This window comes from Bubalus bubalis, chromosome 23 (assembly GCF_019923935.1).
Source record: "Bubalus bubalis isolate 160015118507 breed Murrah chromosome 23, NDDB_SH_1, whole genome shotgun sequence".
NCBI lineage: Eukaryota > Metazoa > Chordata > Mammalia > Artiodactyla > Bovidae > Bubalus > Bubalus bubalis.
This window is the reverse complement of record NC_059179.1, coordinates 21814369-21830183: the sequence shown is the minus strand read 5'-3', so window position 1 is coordinate 21830183 and position 15815 is coordinate 21814369. Positions and strand designations below refer to the sequence as shown.

Sequence of the window (15815 nt, the reverse complement as noted above, 5' to 3'; positions counted from 1 at the left end):
AAAAGGGGGGACCAGGAGAAGCCAGGGTGGCCTCCAAGATGTGACCTGAGCATAAGAGGCCAGAGACGCCTCAGGACAGTACAGAACAGGACAGGACATGCTAGGGTGGGACGGGGAGCCCCGAGCTGGGACAGGAGCCGGGCGCCGGTACTCACGGTGCATCGCGGAGAAGGGGTCTGCTTTGCAGTGCATATCCATGGGGAGGCAGAGGAGCGGGAGCAGCGCGGCCGCCGCCGCCGTGTCGCCTCTCAAACTCAACTTCAGGACTTGAGGAGAAAAGGGAGGGACGGGGGGGAGGGTGAGTGGGCGCCCGGCTGCGACCCGGCGCTCGAGAGCGGGGGGCGCTGCGCTGCGCTCCCCGCGGGGACTCCTCCCGGGCCGATCGGAGCTCGCAACCGCAGCGGCCGCAACTTCCCACCGTCGGGGCGCGGGGCTGGACGGTCAGCAGAACGGCCCCAGGGCGGCAGGCCGAACCGGGGGGACCTGGGGGCGCATGGCGCGCGCGGCAGCTGCGGCCAGGGCTGAGGCTGGGCGGGGAGACGGCTCGCTCAGCTCCCCTGGAACCCGGTCATCCAGAGGCGGCAGTCGGGAGTGGGCGAGGAGCAGGGGCGGCCCGAGGGCGCCGGGCGGGGAGCCGGGCCGCTCCAAGTGCCGGTGAGTTGAAGAAGTTGGCAAAGAAGTAGCAATCCTCGGGAAGTCCGAGCCGGCGCCTTCGGGAGGGGAGAGCGCGAGCCGGGCCCCCGCCCCCGGAAAAGGCTGGCGCGCGCCGCCGCGGCCGAAGGGCCGGGAGGGAGGGAGGGAGCCGAACAACGCCGGCAGCACTGGACTGGCCCCAGGTGGGTTTCGTTTGCGAGAAGACTCGGCCGCAGACTGGAGCCTGGGCTCCCGGTGTGTCTCTCTCTAAAAGCTGCAAAGCCCCCTCCAGACCCCCTCCCCCTCCCCGCGCTGGGAGATGGATGACTTGTCAGACAAAGGCAATAGATTCCACCACTCTGTGATTCGCCAGCGCCGGAGCCCGGAGCTTCGGCGAGGAGGGCCCCGCGCCTGTCACTCCGGTGCCGGCGAGGGGAGGGCAGGGGAGGGGGAAACGGGAGGGAGGGAGAGAGCCGCGGGCGAAGGAAGAGGGAGGGAGGGGAGTGGGCCAGGGGGAGGGGGAAGGGGAGCCTGGGATTAAAACTACACTGAGAAACGAAACTCCCGATAAGATAAACGTTAGATAAGGATAAAGAACGGCCAGTCTAATGAATATTCAGGCAACGACAGAGGGCCGCAGAGCGCGCCACGCTCCGAATCCTGCTCGAAGTCTCAACTCACCCAGCCCTGCCATCCACCGGCCAGTGCCCGCATGAGCCACGGAGCCCCCAGCTTGGTCCGCATCCCTAGTCCTCTTCCCCCCCGCTACTCTCAGCTGAGTTCCCTTCCGTTCCTCCTGGTTCTTCCTTCCTCTCTCTGGTCCTTCCCTTTCGCCTGTCCCTCCTGAGGTACCTCCCCACCTACACACCCCCAATTCTCATTCCGGGGCAAAGTGTCCGGCAATTTGTCCTCTCCCGTCCCACTCTCGGCTGCGTGCAAGGCTTCCCTCGTCCCCTTGCCTAAAGGGGTCTGGACAGTCCAGAACGCTCGGTGTAGAATCGAGCTGGAGACCTCCGGCGGGGACCCACCTGCCTCAGTGGGACCCAACGGACGGTGCGAGAACCCGGGGACTTGGCTCCTGGACCCTCGGGTGTCCGGGGAGGGGGCTTAGGGAGACAGTGCAGAACGACCGGTCGCTGGCGGCAGAGGAGGCGGGAGATCGAGGCTCTCCTCGCTCTCCCCGGCTGGGGAGAAGAGGCTGCGAACGAGGCTGAGCGCCGCCCGCTGCCAGCTCGGCGGATCCAGAGCCAGCGCAGGAGGCGCTGCGCGCTCGACCCGGCCCAGCCGCCGCAGCCCTCGTCCGCACTCGCTCCCTCGCTCGCTCGCTCAGGTTAGCTCTCGCACGCACCAGGCAGGAGAAGCCCTTTGTCTCCTAACTGGTTAAGTACAGAATATCCGGGAGATCTTTATGAAATATTTTCCCTCCTCTCATAAATCATCTTGGCACTTCAGCTGATGTTTTAACTCTCTCCCTCCTTCGCTCTCTCCGCACCCCCCACCTTCCTGGGTCTGCGAAAGGGCGGCTCAGGGAAGCCCGCGATGCGCTCTTGCAGCCGGTACTGGAGGCAACTCTGGCGCCTGCCTGCTGACCCTGGCGCCTGCAGAAGAGCCGCGGACTCGCGCCGCTGTCTCTCTGTCCGGAACCTAGGCTGGGCTAGGTTGGGGGCCGAACGCGGCGGCCCCCCCTCACCCCCTGCTCCGACTCAGGTAGGAGGAAACTCCTATAAGGCCTCTTGCACGGGGGTTTTCAGAACTCCCTTCATCCTTGGGCCAGTTTGGGCCAGGTTCAGACCGATAGGGTTTCAAGCTCCCCACTCTTTAGGAGGTCGGATCTGCTGGGATCCTGGCATTTCCTCTCCTTCCTGGATCCTCTGGAGCCCAGTTCGTTTAATCCACTTGCGGAGTAACTTCTGGAAGGAAAAGTCCCCTCCCCACCTGCCCCCTCCTTCCCAGCTCTCAGCCCCACATCCCTTGGGCGGCCCAGCTGGTTCCCTCCGGCGGGAGATGAAAGACGCAGGGTCCAGCCCCGAAGGTCAGTCTCTTCCTCTCGAGACCTGCAGATGGCGCTCCTGGGTTTCCTTTGGCCTCACAGCCCCACGAACACGCATTAACTTGGTGTGGGGATCGAGAAAGGAAAACCGTTCCTGGCAGCCTAAAGGGAATGGCTCTCGGGCCTGGGAGCAAGGGGCTCTCGGGTGATACTAGCTGGTACAGCCTCGGGCTTCTTTCAGGGAGGTAATTAAGTCACAATTGAGATGAGGGGGCCCCCCGCATGGAAGAAGGGTCTTCTTCACTGAGAAGGAGCTCAATACTAAAGGAGCCCTTTGCCCCAGGTCTCCTTATGTTGGTCTAGGAAGTTGTCTTAGGGAGTCTGAACTCTTGGAAAAACTGGACAGTGGACAGCACCCCTGTCTGCACAGAGACTCAGATTTTTCTAGAATCAGCCAGCCATATCCTTAGGTTACACAAACTATGAAGAAGTCTGGGTGCAGACAACAGGCTTTTTTTACATACCAAGGAAGAGGGATTTTCTTCTCTTGTAAAGAAGGAGACAGTGCACAAAGTGTGCTGGAAGTTACGCTCACACACCTATACTTGACATGTACCCCCTGAGAAGTGAAGACCCTTCCATGACAGTCCAGTTCCCAGGTAGTCCCTGAGACTCCAGAACCCCACTCTCCCTGCTCCTGAGACACTTTTCCCTGCACTACGCCAGCTGGACATCCACCCTTCCACCAAGCCAGCCCCTGGCAGCTTCCTTTTTGGCTCCAGCCCATTCAAGGACCTAGAAAACCAAAGAGCAATATTCCATGATGATTAGAAACCCTTTTAGTCAAGCCCCGGCCTTCTCCCAGGGCTCCAGGCTGAAGGGCTGGCACAGATTTCTCTCCAGAGGCGCTGGTCTCTCCCTCTGATGTTCTCTTTCCTGTTCTTCCCTTTCTTCTTCTATAGTCTTAGTAGAGGAGGAGCGGGGAAAAAAAGCCAGAAAGGAAAAAAAGGAAAGAAGAGGAAAAGAAAGAAAAAGAAAGAAAACAACCCAACCCCAAACACAACCCGGGCTCCGACCTGTCAGGGTTGGTTGCTTTTCCCGTCCGCCTCTAAATGAACCTTTTCTCTCTGGTGTTTTCAAAGCGGCCCTTCCACCCCCCAACCTAGGGGCATTTACACTTCAAACAAGGCGCCTGCCTCCCTGCGGAAATTTAAAGGCAAATAAACTTTTGGGGAGTTGCTCTGATACCCATCTCGGGATTTGCTTCATTAGCCGCCTCTGTGCATCTGATCTGCCCAATAAATCTTCCTTGTGGATCTCTGCTCCTTCACCTTCTCTGCTCCCTTCCCTGCCAGGCTCGCCCGGCGCCTGGCGCCCCCGCCCTTGCCTCCTTCCTCGCTGACGAGCACTGGCCGCCTGACTCTCTGGCTGTCTCCTGCCTACTCTGCCGGGTGTAGGTGTCCGCGAAGCTATGGTCTCCACTGAGCTTCTCTCTCCTCCCCCACAGCATACACATGCAAAGGCGCCCCAAGCCAAGAGCAACTAGCACCCAGAGCTCCCAGATGCATTTCTGGGTAGACTGTGCTTGAACTGAAGTGCTCAAAATCCTGTCCGCTACCCCTAATTGCACCCTCTCCCTACACAATCGTTCGGCTCCTTTTCACGTTTCCCATGTAATTTCTTGGACTGAATTCCCTAGTCTGGCCCAGTGCTTTCTGCCCTGGCGAAGAAAGGCTGAGGGTTGGCTGCCTACCCTCTGCAGGCAGGGCCCTGACCCAGGGCCTGGATGCCTGACCTGGAGCAGTTGGGGAAGGTGGCTGGGCCTCTGAGGGGAGGGGTTGGTGGGGGCCCAGGGAGCACCTCAGTCATGCCCCTCCTGGACACCTCGTCCAGCCTTCCTCCTTCCACTCCTTCCACCTCCAGGGGAGTGGCAAGGGGAGCCAGGGCTGGGGCTCTGAGTGAGGGGATTAGAAATTCCGAAATTAAATGTATCTCCCTAGGAAATGCTCCCCACAGTGCGGACCAAATTAAATGCATTAAAGTTCAAGGCGGGGAAAGCTGTTTAGAACCAAGGGGGAAAAAAAACCAAACTAGTCCAAAGGGAAGAAAAGCGAAAACAGAGGAGGGAAGAGAGGAGGGTGGAGCAGAGCATCAGCTCCACAGCCAAGCTCCTTTTCAGAATTATTCCTAGTTTTGGAAGTCACCACCACCAGAAAAAAAAAGTTCGACTGACAATCTAAGTCTTGGACAGCCAAGGCCCACTGGCCCCCAGGGTCCCGGGGTGCCCCTGGGGCGCATCCTCTCTGGGACCAGGTCCCAAGCGGCCGGCTTACGCACTTGGGCCCCACTCCAGCTCGCCCTGACCAGCTCCGGCCCGACCCTTTCTCCTCCTCCTCCCGCTTCTCTCCCCGCCCCTCCCCCCTTCCTAGCCCTCTGGTCACGTTGGAGGATGGGTTTTTTTTTTTTTTTTTTTTGGAAGAGCTTCTGGTACAATATGGAGCACCATGGGCTGCAATTTCACACTCCACGGCACATTCCCCCTAAAGCTACTTTCTTTTTTTTTCATCTAAGACCCCCTAATTTCTGCTTCCTCGCTCCCTCCCTTGCTCCCTCCCTTGCTCCCTCCCTCCCTCCTGCGCTCGCTCTTCTTTCCCCGCTTTTGTTCCCAATATTTGGGCTCCCTGCGTGAAGCCCGGGGGGCCTGACTCCCGGCTGGCCCCGCCCGCTCTGTCTGTTGGTCCTGAGGAGGCCGGGCGCACGTGCTGCGCCTTTATCCTCCCCGGCCCCTCCTCCTTTAACCCGGCTTTTCCTCACAAGAGGTCCTAGCGACCTGCCGGCCCTTCACAGTCCCTTTGACGAGAAACGACAATGCAAGCCACTTGGCCACCAAAGCGGCCTCTTAGCGGCACGGGCCTGCCAGGTGGCTGCCGCCAGTGGGCCACCAGACTGGGCAGCAGGAAAAAAACAACAACAACAACAACACAAAAACTGTCAAGCCAGGAGAAACTGGGCCAGCAAGGCTATAGGGTAGGAGGTAAGGTAATGAATTCTCTGTACAACAGAGAACAAGCTAGAAGGTGGTGAGGGGGACACAAGAGGCCCAGTGAGGCTCTAGTACTCCAGGACACAGCCTGCCCTCCCCCTCTGCTTCTAGACCCCTGCACAGCTAAGGGGCCACTCACCCAGGGAAGGAGCAATAGCTGCCACGTGCACAGTCCCTTGCCTCTTTGAGCCTCAGTTTTCTTGCCTGTAAAATAGGGATAATTTCACCTGTCTTGCTACTCCATGGAGTTAACCAATAGGAAAGCATTTTAAAAACCAAACATGTCTACAGTAGATTGAGGAATAAGTGCCTAACTTTCTGAACACTTAACCTTTCACAAAGAGGGAAGAGAGGGATCTAGGCACTCGGGTAGGGCAGGGGGTGATGTTTCTCATCCAACTTCTATCCTATAAAGGTAAAGAGGATTCCTCACTACTTTCCTTTCTGTGTTCCTCCCGTTCAGACTTTTTTCTTTCTGTTGTCGCAATGCACCCTTGTCCATGTTCTTCACTCTACTTTTTTTTCCCTGCCTTTCTTCCATTCCCACTTCTTCCTGCACCCCTCTCCCCACTGCAACTGCTAGAGGATCAGTTAAATACCCACCCCCCTCGGCCAATAGCCCAGGTTAAGTGTGGCCTCAGGCGTGGTCCCCTTTGGGCAAAATGGTTGGGAGGAAGTGGCTTGCTGATGGAGACAGTAACGAAATCCCGTCCAGTTCGGTTCCAAACAAAGAAAGTTGTTCCGCCCAGGACCTGCAGTCAACCTGCCAAAGCCAGAGCAGAGAGAAGCTGGCAGGGGAGGCCTGACCAAGGGTAGGAGTGGAAGAAGGGAGAGAGGAGGAAAAGAGAGGGATGTGAAAGGTGCTGAGGGACCAGAGAAGGCACGTGTCTCTGGAAGGGCCGAGGAGGCTGGTTGGGGCCAAGCGGAGGTGCCCACCTGGCCATCTGCCCTCTTCACTTCCTCCCCCAGGGTGAGAGAGTCCCAGTGAGGCTGAGGGTCTGTGGCGAGTAATAATTAACCCTCTTCTCAGCCAGGCCCTGAGCCCTAAGCCTGACCTGATTGGTGAAGGGCGATTGTGCCGGCGGACCTCGGACGTCCCCAGCGACACCTTCCAAGCCACCGCCAAGAAGGGGGCTGCGGAGGAAGGGGACAGAAGGTAACATGCGGAAAACCAAAAGGCAACGGAGTACAGGGAAGGGGGAACGCAACTTCAGATGCTGGGCAGACCAGGGAAGTGAAATAGCCACCGCCAACGTACAAGGAAAGGAAGGGGCCAAACGCGGGCGAGGGCGCGCGGCTCTGAGGCGCTGAGGAATAGTTGAAGAGGGGCGGGCTGAGTTTTCTTCGAGTTGCAGCAAGCACCAAATCTACTCTCTCGGATCCGTCCGCGGCGCTCCCGCCCTCCCTGCCTCCTCTTCCAGCAGCTGTGCGGACATGAGGAGCAGGCGGAGAACGCGCCGGAGCCGAGAGCGGGTAAGGAAGGCAGGGGGAGCCCCGCCAGCCAAACAGGGAAGCCAGGGGCAGGGCCGCCCAGGCAGGGGCCAGGCTGCTCGGCGCCGCTAAGTGGCCGGAGACAAAGGACCGGAGCGGAGGGGAGAGGGTACCACGGTGGAGAGAGAAGGGCTGATGAGACAGGGAGAGTACCAAGGAAAAGGGGTCTCTCTGGGGACCGGCCGAGGGTCGTCTGCCCCTGTCGCCTCTGCCCACACCAGCCTGGAAGTGGGATGTCCCGGGGGCTCACTATCACTTGGCTTCCAAGCCGGAGGGCCTGTGGCCTGGAATCGGGCAGCGGGGTGTTGCTGTGTCTGTGGGGTCGTGTGTTTGTGTGTGTGCGCGCGCGCACATGCGCGCGCGCGACAAGGTTTAAGGAAGGGGGGAGGGGTGGAGAGGGGAGGGCCTTCGCCTTTGGGTCAGACCCCTATCCCTGGCTGCCACAAGCCTCCGCCCTCTATCCTGCGCGGTCCAGTGCGGTCCATCCACCGAACTTGAAACAAAAGGGCTTAACCGAATCCCTCTGGAGTCGGGGCACGGACTCTTTCTAGAGAAAGTGCTTTGGTCTGAGACTTTAAGGGTTACCTGCATCCAGGATTGTTTCTTAACTTTCTGCAACTGTTCCTGGGAGGAGGGGCGGGGAGGGTGGGGGGAGATGCAAAGTAAATTTCGGACAGAAAAAAAGCCCAGGTCTCAGTAGTTCACTCCGGCTATCTCTGAACAGGCTGGTCGGGAAGTCTCAGACCTGCGGGTAACGAAGGTAGAGAAGAAACTGATGGAGAAAGGAAGCCTCTTTCAATTTCTAAATCTATGGAGAATTTCTGATGTGTCTCCTTGAGGGCTGAACGCCTCTTGGTGAAGGGATCCTGTGAGTGTGTGAGTGTTGTGAGGGTGAGAAAGATCTGTGAGGCAGGTGGAGTAAGTGTCTAGGCAAACAGCTGTGTCCCAGGCAGGGCTGAGATAGGCGCCCAGGACCCATACCCAGCACCTCCCCCTCCCCTCTCTGCCCTCAGCCGAGGCTGCACCGAGGCCAAGGCCTCCGCAGCCTCTTCCAGCGGGGCCGCCAATCAATCCTGCAGGTCAACACAGCAATTAATAAACGGGGTGAGGAGGCCTGGCAAATGAGGGCGGGAGGCGTCAGGCTGTGTCTCCCCCAGGCCCCGAGGGCCCGGCTGCAGGAGTAGGGAGTAGGAGGGGTGGGGGTGGGGGATAAAGACCCCTGAGAACTCAGCGTGGGCCCAGAGCCACAGGAGGGAGAAGCAGGGGACCAGTGACAGGGAAGCAGAGAACCTGCTGGGTCAGGCCAGTGGAGTAAAAGGAAGGTCATTAAATAAAGGACTTATTTTTATGGTTCTGAGAGTAGAGGCGTCGATGGCCAAAAACCACAATTGACCTGATAGCCGATCCTTTCCAGTTACCCCCTCCCTCGCTTTATCCTGGTGGTCTTCGCTGTTTCCGGACAGGCTCAGCGATACTAAATAAAACCCGCATCCTTCGCAAACCCGTCTGCGCCGGTTGCGCCAGCGCGTCCTCCAGGCACGCTCGCTCCTGCGCTTCATTTTGAACCAGCCGTATGGGTCTAAGAGCGGACCCGGGGCCCTCTAGGGCACGCAGAGTCCTGGTTTGTGGTGTGCCTCGGCCAGAGGTGTTCAAAAAAGAGGGGAGAGCCGAGGGACCGGAGGAAGGCAGTGAAAAAAGAGTGAAGGCGCCTTGGAAGGGAAACATTTCCTTGCTCAGACCCAGCCCTGCCTCCTGCCCTGTTCCGCAGCTCTTCCCTACCCTTCCCCAAGGCCCGGCTGGGCTGGCGGGAATGTGATCCCCGCGTCGGCCAAAGCGGGGAAAGGAGGGAAGGGAAAATGGGAATGCTATGCGCAGCTGGTCTTCCCCGGCCGCCGGGCCGACCGCGCCGGGAGAGCGGATCATCGGGCAGACGCAGGTAGGCGCAGGCGGCCCTGGGTAAAGCGCCCTCGACTCTTGTGGAGTATCCCCAACGCCAGGAAGCTTGAGATGAGGGCCCGGAGAGGTGCCCAAGGATGCCCCCACCGCTCTGCCTTCTCCTTCCCGAGGCGCTGGGGATTGGGTCGGGCTGTGTCTTCCGGGAGACTTACAGGGACGGGGAGCCAGGTCCACACACCCCAGGCCTGCGAGGCAGTGAGAGCCGCCTTCCACGAGGGAAAAAGGCAAAGTGGGAGTGTCGTGAGCCTGAGCAGACAGGACCGGGAAGGAAAGAGGGGTGGGGGTAGGAGGCGGTAGGAGGCAAAATAAATAGATTCAGACAGAGGGAGAGAGAAGCTCTGTGCAGGAGGGGAAGAAAGGGGGAGAGAGGTTCCCAGGAAGGCCCAGCCATTAGGTCTGTCCTTGGGCTGCATATTTATACGGTCGAGGGGGTGCACAGATGGGCTCTCAATTGAATTCCATCTTCAACACCATCAGAGATTGATTTTGTACTCGCTTTTAATTTTGCCATAATTAATTAGATCATTACAACTGTTTGCTATTGATCTCCCTACTTAAACCTCTGGTGTGGAGGGGTGGCCCAGATCCCTAAAAGCCCAAGAGGCCCCAGTTGACACTCTTGGGGGCCCAAGTTCCCCCAGTGAGGACAAGGCCCCCAAGAGGGAATGGAGGTAGCGGAGGGACTAGGCCAAGAAGCTACAGGAAGGGCAGTGCTGAGGGTGGATAAGCAGTTGAAAGAACTAGAGCCTGAGCTGGTAGATGTGGGGAGGAGGGAGAGGAAGAAGGTGATTTGGAGAAGGAGAGGAGTGAGGCAAAAAGGTCTGGAGTTAGTCCTTGACCCTCTGTGGTATTATTTGAAAAACTCTTGGAAACCTGATCCAACCCTCTCCCTCCTTGACAATCTGAAACTAAACTTGGGTCCCTGGCTTTGCACTCCGTGCTACATCAGAAGACCTAGTGGGCAGACAGTGGAGGTGGCTGGACTGGGGGAGGGAAAAGAGAGAGGGAGAACAGCCTTTCACTGCCTTAGCCCGTTGGGTAAGAGCTTCAGATTCTCCTCCCTACTTGGGTCCCCTGGGGCCTGCCATCCCTCTTCTTGTCCCAGGCCTCCCTGGAGTTGTTTATTTTGGGAGCAACCTTCTCTCCACACACATTATCTACACCAGTGCTTACACTCTCGCTCATACTCAAGTACACAAGACCCTCACACATGTGCACAGACACTTGTGCACACAGCCTGTCCCCACCCACTAGCACACAGGCACATGCACCCACATTCCATCCCCACTAGAAACTAAGGCCTTCCCAGTGCTCCCAACTTGGGGGAAGTCGGGTAAAATATTTCTACACTGAAGGAAAGCAAAGCGGAAAGATCAAGTCCTAAACGCAAAGCAAGAGAGCAAAGGCCAAATTCTGCCAAGAGACCAAGAGAAGTTGTAAAACTCACGTTTTCTGGGTGGAAAGTTTTTCGTCGGTTTAGAGGACACTGGGACGGAAGGCGGGAGGCCTCAGCGGTGGGAAAGAGGCCCCAGGGCCCCAGTCCCCAGCCATGCCTCCCGGCAAACACCAGAAATAAAGAGAAGTGGAGTCCTCAGTTGGCCGCCCCCGCGCGTTTCAGTCACCCCCTTGCCTGTGGCGCCTCAGGGTCCTCCTCACTCTTACCTGCCCGGCCCGCGCGCTGTTCCATGCTCTGCTCCCCGCCGCTGCCGTCTGGGCCTGGGTCTCGCTTCTCGGCTTCTCTGCGGCCCGACAGCGCGTCTCGCCTTTGCCGCCGCCGCCCTGAGATCTGGGCGCAGTCACCCAAGACCGAGCGGCTCAGATAACCTGGGCTGCCCGCCGCCTCGGCTGTGCGTTCCGCTCGCGCCCGCGCTCACCCAGCCGGCCGCGCCGAGGCACAGCCACGCGCCCAAGAGCCCCAGGCTCTCCGTCCCGCGCACACGCGCGCACACGCACCCCGGCCCCGAGCTCGCCGCAGGCAAGCCGCCGCCGCGCTGCCGCAGGCACCCAGAGACCGAATCCCCAGCCTAGACGCCGGCACACCCTCTCACCCCACCCTCCTCTTCTTCGCTGTCACTCGCTCCCGTCGGTCGCCAGCCTTACACGCAGGGGCGTCTTCACTCTCATGCGTTCCCCAACTTTGTGCGTTCCCCTTCTCCACGACGCTCAGCGTTCGCCCCCTGCCACTTTCTCCACCAGCACTTGCTCCGCCGCCTGCCACACACGCCTTAGTCTTAATACATGTTTCCAAGATTCCTACAGACGCACCCCAACTTTCTTGGGCGACATAATCACTCCTTGTCGCCAATACATTGTGGAACTGCTCGCTAAATCCCTTACAAGCCTCTCCTGCTCCAAGTTTTCTTTCCATTCTTCATTAAAAAAAAAAATCAGAATAAAAGGAAAAGGTTCTGGCTTCCCTGCCTTCAGGAGATGAGGCAGGCTCAGAAGAAAGGGAGAAAGCCCAGAAACCTCCCTGCCTCCGGCTGTGCTCAGAGGCCCACCCGTCTGAACCACCCCCTTCCGCATTATTCTGGTCTTCTCACTCCAAGTTTCTTGGACCCTCAGATTCACACCTCTCCAAGCACACTCATGCTTCCCATCCCTGATCAAAGGCTCACTTGAGCTTTGTCCCACTTCGGGCTCTCCCAACCTGGAATTTACACCTCTCACACCTTGGTCACAAGTTCTCCCTCAAACTTCTACACCACTTTGCCCACACACCCCCTCTTATACTCCTTCTTACACACTCACACACTTCTCAAGCACCACTACTCCCACTTCTACCCCCCAGGAACTCTTTTCTCATCTGCCCCATTTCACACTCCCACTCACTTGCTCTGGGCCTCCCACTCTCTTGCAACCTTTGCTTACACATGCTGAGTAACACTGAGAAGCAGGCAAGGTAAGTGCTGGGTGAGCCCCAGTGTGCAGGCAGAGGTCTGTGGCTGGTCCCATCTCCTGCACAAACACCTCCAGGCTCCAGGCAGAAGGCACCAAAGCAAGGACCGAGGCCCAGGTCCGAAAGGCCTACCGAGACCACTTAGCAATGGATGCTCTTTAGTGAGAGTCCCAGATACTTCAGCTGAAGTTCCTTCAAAAAGATTGTGCACCTCAGGACTGGAGAGGAACAGGCACCCAGAGGCCAAACCCATATAATGGCTCCCCAACTTAAAAAAAAAATTTTTTTTTGCCATGCACAGGTTTTGGGATCTTAGTTCCCTGACCAGGGGTTGAACCAGGGCCCTTGACAATGAAAGCTTGGGGTCCTAACCACTGCGCCACCAGGAAATTCCCCTCCCCACCTTAAATTTAAAAAAATCATCCTCCAGGACCATGAATCTCTACTCTTTCAGGCAAATCATGGCCGAGTTACCATCTAACCACCAATGTGTAATTTAAAACATCAGACTTTGCTGGGGTTTCTTTTCTTCTTAACTTCTTTTTTAAAAAATCAAACAATGATTTTCCAATATAAGCGTATGGAAACTTAGAAGTAAAAAAAAAAAGAAAAAGTTTTTGCTTTTTGTTATACACAGAACACTATTCCCAAGGACAAGGATAGGAGAGCAATGTGTATAAATGAAACCCTGGTCTCTCCCCTCCCCCCAATGCATTCTCACGCTGTTATTCCATTACACACAAGTGAGATGTTCACACACATAGACTCTCTGTCACCCACTCACATGGGCCATGACCTGCTGAGTCACACCTCCTCTGCAAGGCTCTTTGTGCCTTTGTTACCACTTCTAAAATAGTGATTATAATCCTTGCCCTTCTCCCATATTTCTCTTGAGAAACTTGGGTGAAAGTGATTGATAGAATGTAAAGTGTGACCACAGACATATTCATTGCTCTTATTCCTGTGTTTTCAGAAGCAGGAACTGAGACCCAGCATTACACACACACACACACACACACACACACACAAGCAGGGAGGCACCCAGTGGGGAATCAGGTGTTTTGAACTGGGGACACTCACACACACAGCTTAGTGTCCCTGCCGGCTCCTGAGCCAGCTTGTCACAGTTACCTGAACACAGGGCCCAAGGTTGGGGCAGTGCCAGGACTGGGGCCTAGGCCCAGGGGAAGGCAGCTGAAGCCATTGTGCTAAGCAGCCTGTCGCATACCAGGGGGACCAACAGGAGGAAGGAGTTTTCTTAGCTCTTGGCTCTGATACTTTTGGAGCCTTGGGAATTCTGGAGACCTGCAAAGTGATGCCAGTCAAAGGGCAGGCCCTGTACCTTAGCCTCCCTCCAGCCTTCTCTTTGTCTCCCAGGCCTCACCCCTGTCCCACACAGTCTCTCAGGGCCCTCCTGCTCATTGCCCGCCCCATTGATTGAAAGTCTCTCTCAGGTTCTCCAAGGAGTCCCAGGAAAAATGATCCGCCAGCCTATTGATTCTTCATTAGAATTACATTTTCATGTGTGCTAAATTGGTTTTAAAAGCTTTTTCTGTTGTTATTGTCTTGTCAGACCCTGCGGTCCGGGGCAAACCAAGTTAAAACGTTGTGGCTTCTTAGAGAAAAAAAAATCACCGGGGCCAGGTCTGTGATTACTTGCTTTCCTGCCTTATTGTTGTCATGATGACAATTGTGATTTGCTTTAAGTATCTTTAGGAAAAGAGCCCTGCAGGAGGCCACTCTTGTCAGACTAGGGCTGGCTAGGGGTGTGAGGGGGTGGATGTGTGTGGAGAGGGCTCTGAAGCCCATGGAGGAAGGACACAAAAGTAGTTTTTCTTTCTTTAAAAATTAAACTTAGCACTTGAACCTGTATTAATTGCTTCTGGGACAAGAAGAAAGGTGAAAGTTTTAGAAATCACTTTTATTTTCTCTATCTCCTTCCAGATTGAACACAGGAGAAACAGAAAACACAACCTCACTTACTCTAGCTCCCTGCCCTTTCCCCTAAATAACTGGAGAGGGGGTGTCAGTATTTCACAAAGTGCTGAGGGCGAGGTTGCAGACTTCTGCTTTGTCGTGGGGCAGAAGCCCAGTCACAAGGATGCTTTTAATCATTACACTTTGTGCTGGGGGAGGAATGAATCCAAATGAGGGTAGAGAAGAGGGAAGAGAGAGGTAGGGACTCCTACAGAGAAAGGGGGCTGGGGGCCCAGACTATCAGAGAGACACACACAAACAGACACACGCAACCCAGAGTCAGTCTGATGGACTATTCCTTGCAGAGAAGCAGAGGATAAAGAAGAATTCAAGGGAGGAAGAAAGGAGGAAGAAAGAAGAGGGAAAAGAGGGACTGAGAAAAGGAAACGTATAGAAGAAGGGAAAGAAAGTGAAAAAGGTAGGCAGAGGAGCAAGCCCCGGGGAGCTGGCAGCCCCTCCAGCCCCGCCTTCTTCCTGGCCTGGCAGCCGGAGGCTGTACTGGGGTGTGGGTACAGGGCGGCTGCGGAGCCCAGGCAGGAGAGCCGAATGTCTCCGTGATGTGTTTATCCCCTAATCAGTTCATTAGTTATAAACAACATGACATTAGAAGTTAGGAGGCAGTTGATATTAATTTTTATTTAACTAGTTGATGTTTAATCCGTCACGCCAGGCTGGGTAGCAGCGAGAAAGATCTTCCTGACACAAAACCAGTTAGAACTTCATAAGGCGCAATCAGTGTCCGCGCGTTGAAACAAACAAGAGAGACAGAGACAGAGAGATAGGGAGAGACAGAGAGACAGAGGCTGCCTCGCTAGAAATGGAGGCTGCTAGGCGGCAGGGGTGGGGGAGGGCAGGAGAGAAGTAAGCTGGAAAGGCTGAGAATACAGAGAGGACTGCTCGGGCGAGTGGCTGGCAGTCCAGAACTGAGCCCCAGGCCCAGCACTGCCGGAGGCAATAGTAAGGGGTCAGCGCCCCCCGGCATGCCTGCTCCCAGGAGCGGTGGGGCCATGAGCTAGGGGCCCTGCCAAGCCGGGCCGCGGCCACCAGCAGCCTTCGGCCATGCAGTGCTTTGGGTGTCCGGCGGTCTGGAGGGTGGTCAGAGGCTAACGTTCCAGCCAGGCGAAGCCCAGACTTTCCCCAAACGGTCCTCTCCGAAGCCCAGAACGCCGTCCTGTCCTGCTCCAGGAAGAGCGGCCGGCAAGGAGGAAAGTAGGGAAAGGCGAAGAGCCTGTGCCCAGCGGCTCAAGTCTGACAAAGTTTGTTGCGATCGCAAGCCAGAGCAGGATGTGTGTGTGTGTGTGTGTGTGTGTGTGTGTGTTGGGGTGCTCGGCGGTGGCAAAGGGCGAGGAAGCGAGCGACAGTCTAGCGATTCTGCAGGCGGGAAAGGGTTTTCCTCCCAAGTTGGCCAACCCCTCCAAGAGCGTCCCCGCGTGCTGAACTCCCAAGTAGAGACCAGGCTGTGTCGGTCGCGGGTTCCTCTGGTGGCCTTGCCCAGTTAAGCTCCCTTCTCAACCCCGCCCCCAAGCACGAGCTGTTCGGCTTTTTCCACCTTCACCCAGGGCACCGGCCGGGCACTGGCTCGGTCACGGCTCGGTGACCCGGCACGGACGGGGAAGGGGGGTGGCTCGGGCTGTAGTTTTCCGCCCTCGCGAGGGACACTATTTGGAGGGGCCGAGGCATCCTCACCCGCGCGCAGACTCAAGCCGAGCATCTCACCATTTGCATGTTAATCTGCCTCCACCACGAAAAGGAAATCGCTGAAATTCCGAAGAAAATTGCCTCTCGCCAGCGGTTAATAGTTAACTCAGACGGGAAAGTTCCCAGGG

General features: G+C 56.9%; 1 protein-coding gene across 4 annotated transcripts in view; it reads right to left on the bottom strand.

Annotated features, from left to right (window-relative positions):
- PAX2 (paired box 2) overlaps positions 1-11530 on the bottom strand; it is an 89586-nt gene extending 78056 nt beyond the window's left edge. For 3 of the 4 annotated variants that reach the window (XM_006053193.3, XM_006053190.3, XM_006053194.3), the window contains exons 1-2: positions 10776-11523; positions 156-266 (exon numbers count right to left, since the gene is read on the bottom strand). In XM_006053193.3, coding sequence (XP_006053255.1) covers positions 156-266; positions 10776-10800 — 136 coding nt within the window. In that variant the 5' untranslated portion in view covers positions 10801-11523. Of the gene's footprint in view, positions 1-155; positions 267-10775 lie in introns of all 4 variants that reach the window. The other variant, XM_006053185.3, reaches the window with a different exon arrangement.
- Positions 11531-15815: the final 4285 nt, after the last annotated feature.